The sequence below is a fragment of the Exophiala viscosa genome (genome assembly GCF_022695815.1).
Source record: "Exophiala viscosa unplaced genomic scaffold EDD37scaffold_9, whole genome shotgun sequence".
Taxonomy (NCBI): domain Eukaryota; kingdom Fungi; phylum Ascomycota; class Eurotiomycetes; order Chaetothyriales; family Herpotrichiellaceae; genus Exophiala; species Exophiala viscosa.
In genome coordinates, this window is record NW_026944361.1 from 996617 (window position 1) to 1011307 (window position 14691).

The 14691-nt window shown below is 51.4% G+C and overlaps 5 protein-coding genes across 5 annotated transcripts; 4 read left to right on the forward strand and 1 right to left on the reverse strand.

Moving 5' to 3' along the window:
- Window positions 1-486: 486 nt before the first annotated feature.
- On the forward strand, window positions 487-1522 carry EDD37DRAFT_652459 (uncharacterized protein; the record flags this gene model as incomplete). Its single annotated transcript, XM_062818453.1, has 3 exons — window positions 487-792; window positions 852-904; window positions 958-1522. The coding sequence occupies 3 exons, from the start codon at window positions 487-489 to the stop codon at window positions 1520-1522; spliced, it is 924 nt and encodes a 307-aa protein (XP_062667997.1).
- A 498-nt stretch (window positions 1523-2020) lies between these two features.
- Window positions 2021-4221, forward strand: EDD37DRAFT_506068 (uncharacterized protein). Its single transcript, XM_062813549.1, has 5 exons — window positions 2021-2355; window positions 2403-2471; window positions 2530-3377; window positions 3428-4057; window positions 4109-4221. The coding sequence occupies exons 1-4, from the start codon at window positions 2307-2309 to the stop codon at window positions 4055-4057; spliced, it is 1596 nt and encodes a 531-aa protein (XP_062667998.1). The 5' UTR covers window positions 2021-2306; the 3' UTR covers window positions 4109-4221.
- A 578-nt stretch (window positions 4222-4799) lies between these two features.
- Window positions 4800-6612, forward strand: EDD37DRAFT_611608 (heat shock protein 60; the record flags this gene model as incomplete). Its single annotated transcript, XM_062815298.1, has 2 exons — window positions 4800-5046; window positions 5105-6612. The coding sequence occupies 2 exons, from the start codon at window positions 4800-4802 to the stop codon at window positions 6610-6612; spliced, it is 1755 nt and encodes a 584-aa protein (XP_062667999.1).
- A 1080-nt stretch (window positions 6613-7692) lies between these two features.
- On the reverse strand, window positions 7693-9686 carry EDD37DRAFT_659024 (amino acid/polyamine transporter I; the record flags this gene model as incomplete). The annotated part of the gene is made up of 7 exons (XM_062819014.1): window positions 7693-8169; window positions 8223-8540; window positions 8663-8682; window positions 8732-9109; window positions 9163-9359; window positions 9410-9480; window positions 9531-9686. 7 exons carry the CDS (start codon window positions 9684-9686, stop codon window positions 7693-7695), a joined length of 1617 nt encoding a protein of 538 aa, XP_062668000.1.
- A 2832-nt stretch (window positions 9687-12518) lies between these two features.
- EDD37DRAFT_506981 (uncharacterized protein) lies at window positions 12519-14321 on the forward strand. Its single transcript, XM_062813552.1, has 4 exons — window positions 12519-12956; window positions 13012-13116; window positions 13170-13537; window positions 13595-14321. Exons 1-4 carry the CDS (start codon window positions 12756-12758, stop codon window positions 14190-14192), a joined length of 1272 nt encoding a protein of 423 aa, XP_062668001.1. The 5' UTR covers window positions 12519-12755; the 3' UTR covers window positions 14193-14321.
- Window positions 14322-14691: the final 370 nt, after the last annotated feature.

Genomic DNA, 14691 nt, shown 5'->3' on the forward strand with positions numbered 1-14691 from the left:
AACCAACGATTGACCCGCTTCGAGGCTGAGTCGGTGCTTGCCCTGAATGTCTGTCCACTGAAAGATTGTGACAAGATGCCCGAGCAGCACAAGACCTCTAGAACCATTGGACCTCTAGAACCATTGTAAGACAGAATGAATGACCAGATTCAGTCATCCTTGTGGCATAGACTGCTCTGGCGGCGCGGCTGGTGGGAGGGACAAGTTGAGGAACGCCGAGCAAATTCAGTGCCCGCGACATCACTGTTCGCGGACAACCGTCTTGGACTCACTCCAACCACTCAACTCAATATTCTTCTCTTCGATTCGCCATACCACAAGATCTTGAAGACCTCGCTGGAAACCTTTGTGGTCTGACGATACATCTCACGTTCTTGTTCTGCACAAAGACCTTCTCAGCCAAACACTGACGTTTCATCACCCTTCAAAGAGGTTCTTTCATCAAGACGCAATCACTGGAAGTAAGTGCCAATTGCCATCGCGAGCATGACAAGACAGGACAAAAAGTTGACAACAGAAGACCCTGGAGCAAACACAGTCGTGGTCAGAAGACAAGATACAAATCTCACCAGCATAATCACATCCTCCATCCTTCTGTCATCATACGCACCTGAGATCTTAGAGACCGACTTGACCATCTTGGAAGTCCAGACAGACCTAGCAATAGCACTTGGATCAAGAGACTCCTCAGACCAGCTCGTTAGCTGGTACCCAGTCAATATGTCGAAGATCTCTGAGAGAGAACACATCATCTTCTTAATCAGTTGCACCAAGCACTCCCGAGATGGAAGGGTAAGCCAACACTGTCACAGGGTCCAGGCCTTTCTCCCGTTCCAGACTGACAACGGTAGATTGACTTCACTGAGGTTGCAAGAGATACCGGTGTTGCAAGCAAAGGAGCAGCGTGAGTAGCCTTGATACTGTCTTCGTTCAGGCGAGTGCTGAACCATTTCACAGGGCAAAGAGGTATGAGCGGCTCTGCAAGTCATATGCTCCTGGTGGCGACGACGATACCACTCAGACACCACCGCCTCGAAGACAGTCTGCCAGCCCTCGGCCAGCGAGGAAGAGAGCTCGGAGAGAGAATGGTCCATCAGCAAATCCCGTCAGAAGCTCGGCCTCAGCAACGAGGAGTCAGCCTGCCCCGGTCACGATTGCAAGAGAGACTGGCCCTGGCCTCACCACCGGCCAATATACTGGTTTCAATGCCTTCCCAAATGCTGCTGACCCGATGACTGGTCGCTTTCCTCCACCACCTCCACCAGCGTTCAACCAGTTGCCACCAAACTTCCCTTTCTCTGCTCCTCGCTTTGGACCACCAGCGATGCCAATGCATGTGCATGGCTACCCCCGTTTCGAGCCTGTCGCCCGCCCGATGCAGCCTCAGGTTGATCCATCGTTGTTCTTCAGGTTGCCACCTCCACCACAGGAGGTTGTACCGATGTCACAATCGGAAGCGACCGCGCGCAACGGGGATACCATTGACAATGTGGCCAGCAACGGCGTCGTTGTTTTTGACTGAGTATGTGCAGGTGGCTATGTGTCGTCGACCGGAAGCAACGACTTTTCGGGATAGTCTGCAACGGGGGCGCTTGGGCTGTCGTTCGCTCGTGGTGGGCCGCCGAGGACAACGAGGTACGTGTCCAGCGTCCAGTGTCCAGTGCCGTCTGCAGAGGTTGAACGTATGGAGTTTAGGGCTTGAGAATGCGCGATGCTGTTGTGCGATGTGCTGAAGCAAATGGCCTCATACTAATTCCGCCTCCAAAATTCCGCCTCTGCATCAATTTCCTCCATCTTCCATCCAACTTCCCACACTTTCCATCTTTCATCTATCACTCGTCTTTCATCTGGTAGGTTGATCCTGCAGACCTCATCAAGGACTCTGACGGTCTCTGCAAAGGACGTCAGAGTATCATCGTCAATTCGTACCTTTCCTGGTGAGTGTTGTCCCGACAGCAGCCCTCTTAGCATTCACCACAGATTCCAACACAACAAACAACGAGTCATACCACCGCTATTCACTTCACTGTCCCTGCCAGACCCTATCGTCACCCTAGTCATTGTCCTGCGGAAGACTCCGGGGCATTCACTTGTCCAAACCATGAAAAAGCCTTCTCTTCATCGTTGATCTGAATCATACAACTGACATCACCTCTTTACAAAGATTTTCACCGCCTTCCTTCTTCACACTTGTTTACCGCACACAGAGCACGTGTCCTGCAGTTACTGTGGTCCCAACGAAGAGGCCAGGGTCTCACTGTTAAGAAATCAGAATCAGTGACCTACAGTCGGAGTTTTTCGCCACAATGGCTCGCCGCAGTCGTCCTTCGAAGCGAGTACTTGTTCGTTGGTCTGGTAAGTTGGCATATCACTTCATCATAGCACGTCTAATGCCTTGATAGATGATCTTGACAAGGGTGTTTTGCTTGCTGTCCAGTATGCTTGCGCCGAAGCAGGCATCAAGATCCCATGTAAGTTGATGGATACCACCCTGTACGATGTCAGTCCAGTAGTTCATATCATTCACAGGGGCCAGAGTTGCTCAGGTCATGGGCCCTCGATTCACCGAAGGTGCCATCACCCAACACCTTGCTAAACTGCGCAACCTCATGTCAACAACCGGCATTCCCGTTCCTCCCCCATTGAAGCGAGGCATGCTCACCAAGACACCTTCCAAAATCTATTCGAATGCGAACAACAAGCACAACTTCAGCCCTATCGAGCCACTGTACCCTGGTACACCTGAGATTCCAGATGATTATCGCTCGCTCTATGACAAGAAGACCCCGAACAAACAGGAAGAAGGAGCAACTGTTTCTCCAGGAACTGGTTCGCCAAAGCCTAGAGGAAAGCCTAGGGCCCGTGCGAAACCTCGTCGGACCATGACCGACGATGAAGAGGAGCAATTGCCCGAGGACTTGTACGACTCTGACGAGGGCACTCCCAAGAAGCGTCGTCGCACAACCAAGAAGAAGGCGGCTACGGCTGTCGATCTCAATCCACCTGTTGTCGATCTTAACCCACCTTTGACCCCGCCAGGTCAAGCCATCAAGGTTGAACCCGCTGAGGATGGCGACAATATGATTTATGATTCCACCGGCCCGGCTAGCCGAACTCGTGGCATCAAGCGGGATTATACCATCATGGAAACCATGCCGTCTGATGACGAGGGAGAAGCAGACGGTGCTCAAGATGCAGCTGCTGATGACGACGACGATTTTGATGGTGCGAATGATCTAGCGACACACGATGAGCTTCTCGCGCCCTTCGATGCAGCGGACAGTGAAGATGCCAGCGCCACGGTTGAAGGTGTCTCTGCCATGGAACTCGGCGAATACGGCGCTGCTGAAGCTGTTGCTGGCGGAGGAGTTGATAACGTAAGTCAGAGTCCGATCCGCGATGGCCTCGACTAACCAAGAACCAATAGCTCCAGGTGCCTTCAACTTGGGACAACAATGCCGATATGTTCGGCAACCAGTTGAACCAGTACGCCGCCATGAACAATGGCATGCTCTCCAGCAACGACAATATGTTCCATGGCCAGTATGGATTTCCAACAAACAACATGATGGGAAGTGGTAATGCCTACACTGCTCAGCAATTTGGCTACGGCATAGCGCCAGCTTATACCAATACCATCCACCCAGGAAGCTTGCATTCGTATGGAGTACCAAGCCGCCACAACTCTGTCGCTACTACCATGTATTCTTCTGTCGGCACTTCTGACATGAGTCGCACCAATTCGCTTGCCACTGGCATGTATCCTTCGGCGGGCAGCTCCGATATGAGTCGAAACAACTCTGTCGCCACAGGTATGACAGGGTCGTCGTTCACCACCATGTCGGACCAGCAATTTGGCAATGGCATGGGTTACCTCGTCGCGGAGCCAGAAGGCCAGCCTGAAAGTCAGCAAGAGGCGATCAAGAACGAGTTCAATATGAATACTGGTATGCCTGCCGAAGACATTAAGGACGAATTCGGCATGAATACTGACATGCCATCCGACGACATCGTCTGGGGAGATGAGTTCGTGAATGACATTGAGGAAGATGGTTGAGTAAGTGGTGACTTCATGACTGGAGTCCCGTATCGTTGACCTCTGAGTTAGTCCATCTACTCGTCCTTGATCATTCGCATTCTTAGGGATGAAAGGCGGTCACTTCTCGAGGGGTTGAAGCATGCGTGGTGTAGTCCGGGCAGAGTTTCATACGTGAAGGGAGGAATTGTCACGAACATTGCTTTTCGTCTGCAGTCAATGTGGTACAGCTTCAGCAGAGATGGGGCAGGCCCTCAAGTATGGACATTGAGAGCTCATAGGGAGGGCAGACTCTCCATCATCGATCTGCACGAACAGACAGGGCTGGACTAAAGTGGGGGAACAATGAAGGAGGTAGCTGCTGACTGGCACGAGTGATACTGCAGAACTCACAGCATGTACATGTACTCAGAAAAAGGACGTGATCCACGTCCAACACACCACACAAATTCCCAGAGTTTCCCATATGGTGCTCGATTCCATCTTCCGTGGCTGATGTCTTGAAGGCGCTGTCACCAGTGAGGTGGTCGGAGGTGTTTTGGAAACGAGGTTGGAGCTTCCACTGACGACCGACGCTAACCACAATGGGAACGATCGGTTCTCCGCGATTCGAGAAATTTTTGTGGTTTCTCAATCACTAGAGAAACTCTTCCTGCGGTTGCTTATAACTTACCAACCAACTCCTTCTCCCACCCAGTACCAATCTTTTACCTCGTCGGCTTCATCCTTTGCATTGTGTCGGATTCCCATACCATTGCTCATCATGCAACGCGCTCTCTCCTCCGCCGTGCGGTCCTCTTTGTCCTCCTCTTCTCCATACTCCAGATCGACGGGCAAGAGTTTACAACAGCTCCGATTCGCCCACAAGGAGCTGCGCTTCGGTGTTGAGGGACGTGCTCAGCTATTGAAGGGTGTTGAGACGCTCTCGAGAGCCGTCGCTACTACACTCGGTCCCAAAGGTCGCAATGTGTTGATTGAATCGAGCTACGGCTCACCCAAGATAACGAAAGGTATGTATCCTGAGTCAACATGGACAGGATCAGGAATCATTGCTAACCAGATCATTAGATGGTGTTACTGTGGCCAGAGCAGTCACGCTGCAAGACAAGTTTGAGAACCTCGGTGCTCGCTTGATCCAGGACGTCGCCTCCAAGACCAACGAGGTGGCCGGTGACGGTACCACCACCGCAACCGTCCTCGCCAGCGCCATCTTCTCTGAGACTGTCAAGAATGTGGCCGCCGGTTGCAACCCTATGGATTTGAGAAGAGGTACACAAGCAGCTGTCGATGCCGTCGTCAACTACCTGCAAGCCAACAAGAAGGACATTACCACCAGCGCTGAGATCGCTCAAGTTGCTACCATCTCTGCCAATGGCGATACTCTTGTCGGCACCCTTATCTCCAATGCCATGGAAAAGGTTGGCAAAGAGGGTGTTATCACAGTTAAGGAGGGCAAAACAATTGACGACGAGCTCGAGGTCACCGAGGGCATGCGCTTCGACCGTGGTTTCAGTTCTCCTTACTTCATCACCGACACCAAGTCACAGAAGATTGAGTTCGAGAAGCCTCTGATCCTCCTGTCCGAGAAGAAGATTTCCGCCGTTCAAGACATCATCCCTGCTTTGGAAGCCTCTACACAACAGCGCCGACCTCTCCTTATCATCGCCGAAGACCTTGAGGGTGAGGCATTGGCAGTCTGCATTTTGAACAAGCTCCGTGGTCAACTCCAAGTTGCCGCAGTCAAAGCACCAGGCTTTGGCGACAACCGCAAGAGCATTTTGGGTGACATCGGTATCTTGACCAATGCCACCGTTTTCACAGATGAGCTGGACATCAAGTTGGAGAAGGCTACACCTGACATGCTTGGGTCTACTGGAAGCGTTACCATCACCAAGGAAGACACAATCATTCTGAATGGTGAAGGCAGCAAAGATTCCATTGCACAACGATGCGAACAAATCCGAGGCGTCATGGCAGACCCATCCACCTCCGAATACGAGAAGGAGAAACTACAAGAACGTCTCGCTAAGCTTTCAGGTGGCGTTGCCGTCATCAAGGTCGGCGGTGCCTCTGAGGTTGAAGTCGGCGAGAAGAAGGACCGTGTCGTCGACGCTTTGAACGCGACCCGTGCCGCTGTTGAGGAGGGTATCCTGCCCGGTGGTGGCACTGCCTTGGTCAAGGCTGCTGCGAACGCACTGAAAGATGTCAAGACCATCAACTTTGACCAGCAACTTGGTGTTAGCATCATCAAGAATGCTATCACCCGACCAGCCCGCAAGATTGTCGAGAACGCCGGTCTCGAAGGCAGCGTCGTCGTTGGCAAGGTCATGGATGACTTCGGTAGCGACTTCAACAAGGGCTTCAACTCGGCCACTGGTGAATACGTTGACATGGTGGCCAAGGGTATCGTCGACCCATTGAAGGTTGTCCGTACCGCTCTTGTTGATGCATCCGGTGTCGCTTCGCTTCTCGGTACCACGGAAGTTGCTATTGTCGAGGCACCAGAGGAGAAGGGCCCTGCCGCACCACCTGGAATGGGTGGTATGGGCGGCATGGGCGGCATGGGAGGTTTCTAAACGCAGCGTTGAGCTGTGTTGGGCGTCCTTCCCCCTCTCTCAGTGTCTTGTACTTCAACAATTTTCCTGCGTTTTAGCGAAACTTTTCCGGTGGCATAGCTTGTGGCAGGCGCGTCTACTCGGCAGCAATGGGGATCACATTTCCAAACACCTTCCGGCGTGGTGCTATCCCGCTTAGATTTGTGCGGGCGATGGGGAAAAATTACTCGAAACTCTGTACATTGAAGATATTGCTACATTACTCCACTCAACATTCGTGTTTGTTCTTTCTATGTCGATGTCGAAATGTCTCTCCTCTGGGCTGGAGACGAGATCTTAAAAAGGTGGTCGTGGTTGGATGTCCAGGTGTGTTGAGTTCGGAAAGCGGCAAAGCTGAGAAGTCGGATGGGCATGAGATGCATGGGACAGAGAAGATCGGTGCTGGGTGTACTTGTATGATACAATAAGTCCACTAGAAGTGAAAGCAGTGTTCGGTGTGTAACAAAAGCAATATGTTCCCAATCCTATCCTGCTCATTCCAACGCTCCTCCTACGTTTCGCCCAGATGCTGCCATCAAAGTGGAACTGTCAGCTCGTCAGCTTCATCATTCGGATGTAACTTCAATACTTGACAGCTTTCTGGAGATATTCGCGTACGAGGTTATGCTTTGACTCCCAGTAAGAGACCTAAGACATTACTCTCTATACTACAGACGATGGGACGGACGGGCGACCACGAATTCAAGACGTGATGTTTTCCCACAAGTTCTATAAACATCCAGCTAAGAAAAGATATGTGCTACACAGTATTACCAATGTAGTGCTTTTTCGACAACTTCCAGTAGACATGTAATCAGCTCGCTCTGGCCCGGAGTCTGTTCCTCCTCGAAAACCTCCAGGTCCCTATACAACGAGTGTTCAGACATGATTCGAAAGGCTATCTCGGTTTCAAGCAAAGGAGTCCCCATAAAGCCCATCCTGCAGCCAATTATTCGCCTAGACATGCAAGAAAGATCATGTTAGATTTCTTGTACGACATACTTGGTAAGACGTTTCCAAGGTATACCATTTTCCAATCTCTTGTCAAATTATTTGCTCTCTCTATTCGTGGGATTCGACCATTCCAATGGCAGCAAGGTTCAGGCCGGGCCAGTTCTTTTTGCCCCAAGTGAACCAATACGTCAAAGCAGCAATCACAACGGCCGAATAGATTGGTAATGCGTAGTTCATGTTCGTACCGGTGACCGGGATGGTTGTGGGGAATGGAAGCCAGATGGTGAGGTAAATAGTCCAGACCAGGGCAATGATGTTGACAGGAACAGCAAAGCCCTTCCACATGCGCCACCCGCCATATTGAACAACGGCATCTGGCTTGTCGCTCAAGCGTCCGGTCAATCGCGCATGCAAGATGCAGCTGATTGCAATAATGTAAGAAGTGTACAGGCCGATTGAAGAAAGAGCGTTGAACGCGCTAAAAGCTGTAGCGGCAGTAGAGCCGACATTCAGGAGAGAAAGCAGCATGACGATGAAGATAGGAAGCCACAAAGCGTTCGTCGGCACGTGGTGTTTGGCGTCAATCTGGAGGCCCATGAGCTTTCGTAAATACCACAATCGATTAGGAGCATACATACAACGGCAAGCCATTTTGGAAGAGCCCCATCACGAGCCCAAGCCCAGGTGATACGGGAGACAGAAGCGACACTGGCGGCGACCACACAATAGGTGACAATGATCAAGCCTGCGACCAGAGCATTGGTAGCAGGCCAAGAACCAGTGGCGTTGTAGCATATGTTGAGGATAGGCATGGTTGTGCCCATGACGATGTTGGGGTCGCCCAGGCAGTAAAGAAGAACCAGGATGAAGGCAAATGCCATCACACCGTTGATGGCGATTGTCAGAATCATTGAACGTGGGACGGCATTCTTGGCCTTTCTGACTTCTTCGGACATCTGCATTCATTTGAAGGTTAGTCAGTGTATGTCCGTTATATCTATGTTGAAGAAGGCATGGTAGGGCAGAGCAGGTCAGGAAAACAAGTAAAGCCTGGTCCTTGCTGCTGGATTGGACTTACGTGAACGACTCCATCAAATCCTGTAAACATGTCAGTGATTGAAGTACCCCTGGTGCCATATTCACTCACCAATGAAACCCCAGGCAGGAGCCAGCATTCCAATATTGAAGGCCACGAAGCTACTACTCCATCCCGATTGTGTTGAGTCCGTGAACCACACGAACTCAGAATCGTGCCGTGGAGCGAGCGTGACGAGGACGACCATGAAGATGATGAACAACACGACGTGCATGATACCAGCCGTCAGTTCCAACCATGGGATGAGCCAGAAGCTGTACATGTTCATGAGGCCGACACTAATGAGAATAGCCCACATGATGAGGGTGAGATGCCATCGCTCTGGGGTGTAGCCAGGCATGTTCTCGGCTATCATGGCTTGCAGGAGGGCGGCTTCACCAGATGTACTTCCAGCAAGAGCGGATACCCAAGCAAACCATGTTACCCAACCTATGAGGTCGTTAGTGCGTAGGGTCGACACAGGCATGGGGGATGCGGCATACCTTGCATCCATGTAATGAATTTTCGTGTGCTGTCTGGAGCCATGATGTGAGTCCAATGATATTGGGCACCCGCGATGGGAAGGATTGAGCCCAACTCTGCCATCGAATATGCTTGTGCCAAAGATCCCAAGATGACAGCAATCGCACCCCATATCAGAGCTCGAGGGCCGCCATTCCAGAATGTCGCAGAAATGTTGCTGTGAAATCTTGTCAGCCAGAGCGCTTTTCGAACGGGGCCAATACATACATGGCCATCACTTCCCATGATTCCATAAAAGTCAAAGAGAAGGCAAGGAGCTGGGCGAAACTGAACAGTCGCTATCCTCGAATCAGCAGTTGGTCTTAGACACCGTACGAGGAATACATACCCTCAATTGAGGACCTTCGGTCGTCGTCGCTGGATAAGCTCTGGCGACATGTTTTTCCTGGTAGTCGGCGGTTTTCGGCTCCTCCGAGATGCGCTCCGCAGAGGATATTGAGTCCTTGCTGGTCTGCTTCAGCTCCATGTCGTTTGGCCCGCTCATGTTGGCGATTGTATCGGATGTGTACAGTGTACAGTCAGAAAGAGTGGAAGTAGGGAAGAGAAGAGGCTTGATTTAAGAAGAACAGAACTCGGAGAACGACCGATCGCAAAGGGTGGTACTCGTTGCGACAGCCAACAGGTCGAACCAATTTGGACCAGACTCGACGTGGGTTAGTTCTCAATCGCTGCCATGTGGCAATACAAATGAGAACAATTCGAGAACGTGGATATGGGGCCTGGGGGGAGGAAATAGCAATGTCACGGAACTGCTGCAACAGAAGCATGGAAGGAAGGTCAATCATACGTCAACTCACTATCGTAGCGAAGTCCCTGCACACGGAGGAAGTGCTAAACTGAGGCCTAGGGATGATACTCTCTCAGTCTGGACTGGCAAGGGTAGCTGTTCCACTATTCAGGGTCGCTCTGAGTATTCTGCCCATTTGCCGTTCCGGAGTCATGCTGCTGATTGCACTAGCAATAAAGCTACAGCAAGATTTGTACCCGTATTGGTGAGAACTGGGACGACTTGGACGATCTAGGTTGCTTATCATTGCACGGCTGAGGCCGCTTGGGGTGGGTACCTGAATTGCGTCGACCGCGTCGCTCGTTATGGAACATCAAGTTTCTCGGTTGCAGGAGACGAGGATACCCGCCAAGGCACAAAAGTGCTGGAGTATTTCTCTTACCCTGACTAGACCCGGGAAAGCCTCGAAAATGGGGAAGGAGGAAACTCCACCCATAGTCAAGTCTTCTCGGTAGGTCCGTATGGCAATATTGAGGCAGGAACGAAAATGTTCGAGTATGCACAAGGCCTGTCGACTCGGCTGATATGCATATCCCTTTGCTGTCAATGACAATCTTGCCTCAGTCTGATACAGTCAAGGGTTCCAGACAAACAAGCTCGACTAGTGAAGAACTACTACTGTACACAGTGCTTGAGGCCACTCCGGAGGACGACGACTAGGGCGGATTTTAAGTGACCGACTGTGGTCCAGATCCTGGAGAATAGCAAGGTAGCTGGTCAACGGCAAATGAGACAGTGCCGAGAAAGACGGTGAGGACAGAATGGGAATAACGCCTGCTTGGCCATTCGTGGCTCTGATCGCTAAAAAGCCATGGCACCGTGGAGGAGGATCCTGTTGAAAATGAGGGTGGGATGCGGCGCAGATCGTGCCTTAGGAAACGGTTGCGTCTGTCTGACTGGCCTGCGGCCAAGACCCCAGATGACCGGCGTGGTGTCGACCCGAACCTATTGGGCCAGAGTAGAAGATAACGCTATCGGACAGGCACTGCCAGGATCCTGTCCAGTAGTGTACGAGTATTGGTCGCGGGCTGTAAGGGGTTATTCAAGTCCTGGCATGATGTGCCCGGCTGTCAACCCATTGAGGTCGGAGTATTGTGACTTGGAGTCGTCGATCTTGATACTTCTTGTTGTTTCGTTTGGGTTTGTATTCCCAAAGGTTCTTTTTTCAAGCAACGGATCGTGCCGTGGAATTGACAGGAGGGTCCTGGGTGCGGACGACGGGAGATCAGACGGGAGGACGGGGAGATTGAAACTCTGATGAAGCCGTGGATGGGCTAGAGAAAGACTCGGATACATTTCTTGCCCCTGCTCGGCATGCTGGAGATCAAGGAGGACAAAGATGATACGAGATTGGTTGATGATAAGTGATGGCGCAGGTGGAGGTTGGTGAGGGATCATCGATTTTGTGCAGGCATTTGAATTGTTAAGCGAAAAGAGAAAAGAGGAAGAGGGGCCGGGCCAAGGACTTTTGGTGCCTCCTACGGTACCTATGGTACAACTATGGGCATTCTCCTCCCTAATCTTCACTAGGGTCATTAGGGAACTGCATTCCCGGTTCCCCTGGGTCTGACCTCCCATCATCCGCGACGACGGCGCCGCGCTAATATGTTCAATTGAGTGATCCCTCATCTTAGTGCCGCAGCCACTGTGATAATGCACACGAGGATCGCGTTTGACCATGTGCGCGCACATGCTTGAACCCGTCGAGAGCAACATTGAGGCGTCGCTCTGTCGATGGAGGGGGCAGTCAACAATCCTGTCCGTCCCTGAGCGCCTCACATGATCCAAGGGCTCTATGCAATTACACGCAAAGAGTGTTCAATCAACATCAACGATACATCATGAACACGGGTCTGTGCTTTTGATCACTACATGGTGAGACCATTGATGCTCGAATAACAATATCTCGGGTACATGAAGCACAACCCCAGCCGGCGAGCCAGGTCTGGAATCGCTCAGGGTCCGCCGTTTCAGTCCAGCATAGGCGCGACCTGGGGACGTGAGCACCACGAAATGATTTGCTCTGTCTTAACTAGTCATCTAGGATACGAAGACATCTATACCCGTTTCTATAAGCGCAAAAGTCCTCCATAGAATCAATGGCTTTTTCTCACTCCTGGCAACTTCCAAGCTTGTTTCTTTCCACGCTACATGTCGGATCTTACACCTCCGCCTCATCCTGGCGACTTTTGATACCTGTATGTTCCGGACTCTTTCCCCCGAAGCTCATCAACTGCTAATCTTTCACTTATCAGGACCTCCTGTATGAGGAATAGTTTGATAAACTGTCATTATCGCTTCTGGACTCCTCGCGCAATAGCCCCAGCGACTTTTCAACAGAAATCTCCGCTAATTGACCATGCTTGCGTTCTTTTGAACAAGTGGGACCGCAATTGACCATGATGGGCACTATCTCCAGACCTTCTCATGCGTGACCCCGGTTCGAGCACTCGCGTAGAGCCTCGAATGCGACTGTGATTTGTATCACTTGCAAGGCTCCGTGTGCCTCGAAGGCTTGAACGTCGACTATTGTGGCAGAAGATCTCCTTGGTCAGCCAAGGTCCCAGCGACGCACCGTTCCTGCATTGCGCCCTGGTCTTGCTGCTTGGTCGACCTTCCGCCTGCATCAACAGCGGGATGCTAATGAGCATGTTATACGAGGCGAATACTCTCCGACCATCATACAAGAAGGACTTCTAGCCCATCTTGACTCACTCCCCGGATTCTGGCTTCGACCATACCAAACGCTCCGTCCTAGCAACAAAGATGTCTGACACGTCCTCTTCTGATAGTCACCTCAGCGCTCCGCTGCAGGGCCTCTCGTCGGACAACAAGGGACCATGGGTGGTGGTGTGCGCCTACATCTTCATCCTGCTGAGTCTCATGACCATCATCATCAAACTCTTTACAAGATTCAAGGCCACCATGCGTCTGACACCAAACGACATCTTTATCATTTTAGCAGGTGTAAGTGTGCTGCAGTTCTTGACGGTAGACGTTGTTGCTGACGGTCGAATGATAGTTTCTGGGTCTCATGGAAACAATCACCATAACAATTGCTGTGCGCTATGGTCTGGGTCGAAAGGGCAAGAATGTGTCCGAGTCACACTTTGTGTCCTTCGAGAAGGTCTGTCACTTGCGCAGTCTTCTCCAGAGGATGCCTTACTGACGGTGCTACAGGCAATGTATACTGCAAACATCTTGCAGATTATAGTTTTGGCTGCCGCCAAAGCTTCAGTCACTTACTTGATCATCGCCATCAACCCTTCCCGGAAGCTGGTCTACTCCTGCTACGGCATTCTCGGGCTCGTGGGTGCATGGACAATAGCCAGTGTTTTTGCACTAGCGTTCCAATGCAGTCCGCCTCATCCCTGGAACTCAAAGGGCAACACTTGCGTCGATCGATTTGCTATGAATGTTGGCATCCAAGCCTTGAACATCATCACGGACTGCCTCATAGTCGTCATACCGTTTGTCATGATGCAGAGTGTGCAAGTATCGATGAGCAAGCGTTTCGTCGTCAGTGGGCTCTTTGCAGCACGCTTGGTGTATGTTAAAGTATCCTCCAGCTCAAGACGTTGTGGTTGCTAATTCTACTGAAACAGAGTCCCAGCCTTCACAGTCCCCATGCTTGTGTATATGAAGCGAGAATACAAGACCGACACCACAGACCCAACGTGGACTGCCCTTGTGCCCCAAGTCTTTGCGCAAATCATGATGAACGCTTCCATCATTGCCGCCTGTATCCCCTCACTCAAGCCCTTCCTTGCCGACATCAAACCCGGTCTCATCATGATCAACGTACCCGAGCACGAACTCAGTGCCTCATTCGTGCGCGTGTCCAAGAGCAGGAGCGTTGACAACGGTCGCACCAATAAGTCAGGAGCAGTCTCTCGGCTTGCCAGCAGACTGGGTCTGGGCAGCATGGCTGGCAAGACGGCGAATGATACAAGCAGCGGCAGTTCAGGCGTATGGGGCGAGAAGCAAAGGCAAGCCGCCGCCAGCATGGAAAGAGGCTATAACCGGCCTCACGCCACCAAGGCCCGCAGCAAGGTCGAAAACGATCGCAGTGAGAGTGTCAAAGGACTCACAGACGACGTCATCCTCCATACCATCGACTATAAGGTCGAGTATGAAGACCATACGCATGAGATGGACACCACAGACAACTCGAGCGGGAGTCCACGCAGAGAACGAATCTAAAGAAGCCAGCTGGACGGCGTGATGAATACAACAGGAGTTTGACGGATGTGGACACGATTGGAAAGAGTTGTTGCTGGCGTGGCCATGCTGGATACTTGTATACAGGCAGGTGGTGGATGGTGTCTGTCTCTCTGATTGGGTGTGAAGTCACTTATCAAGGTCGGGAATCTGAACGACACATCATGTACAATAATGAAACCAAGTGTTGGATAAGCAAGCGGGCGCAGGGGCGCAAGTATGAAATCCCTTCAAAAGCCCCTACGGCTTGTAACATAGTGTTCGAAAAAACAGCGAGCCTATTGCCAGAAAAAGTGGCATCGTCTGACAAGGAGTACATCGACGATATAAATTGAAGTTCTGCGGGTTCGCGACAACGGGTGCCTTGCCAGCAAGCCAGTGGGGATACACGATAGAGCTGATGACCTCCTTTCTGACAATGCACAAAACTCTAAGCTCTATCGTTGTGTGCGGACGACTTCGAAACGACAATAAGAAACAG

What these genes read in the sequence shown, in the direction of transcription:
- EDD37DRAFT_506068 (XM_062813549.1), top strand. Translation starts at nt 2,307, where the DNA reads ATGGCTCGCCGCAGTCGTCCTTCGAAGCGAGTACTTGTTCGTTGGTCT. An exon ending in AGTACTTGTTCGTTGGTCTG is followed by an intron (nt 2,356 to 2,402) that starts GTAAGTTGGCAT and finishes ATGCCTTGATAG; the next exon opens with ATGATCTTGACAAGGGTGTT. An exon ending in CTGGCGGAGGAGTTGATAAC is followed by an intron (nt 3,378 to 3,427) that starts GTAAGTCAGAGT and finishes AAGAACCAATAG; the next exon opens with CTCCAGGTGCCTTCAACTTG.
- EDD37DRAFT_506981 (XM_062813552.1), top strand. Translation starts at nt 12,756, where the DNA reads ATGTCTGACACGTCCTCTTCTGATAGTCACCTCAGCGCTCCGCTGCAG. An exon ending in TCTTTATCATTTTAGCAGGT is followed by an intron (nt 12,957 to 13,011) that starts GTAAGTGTGCTG and finishes GTCGAATGATAG; the next exon opens with TTTCTGGGTCTCATGGAAAC. An exon ending in CTCTTTGCAGCACGCTTGGT is followed by an intron (nt 13,538 to 13,594) that starts GTATGTTAAAGT and finishes CTACTGAAACAG; the next exon opens with AGTCCCAGCCTTCACAGTCC.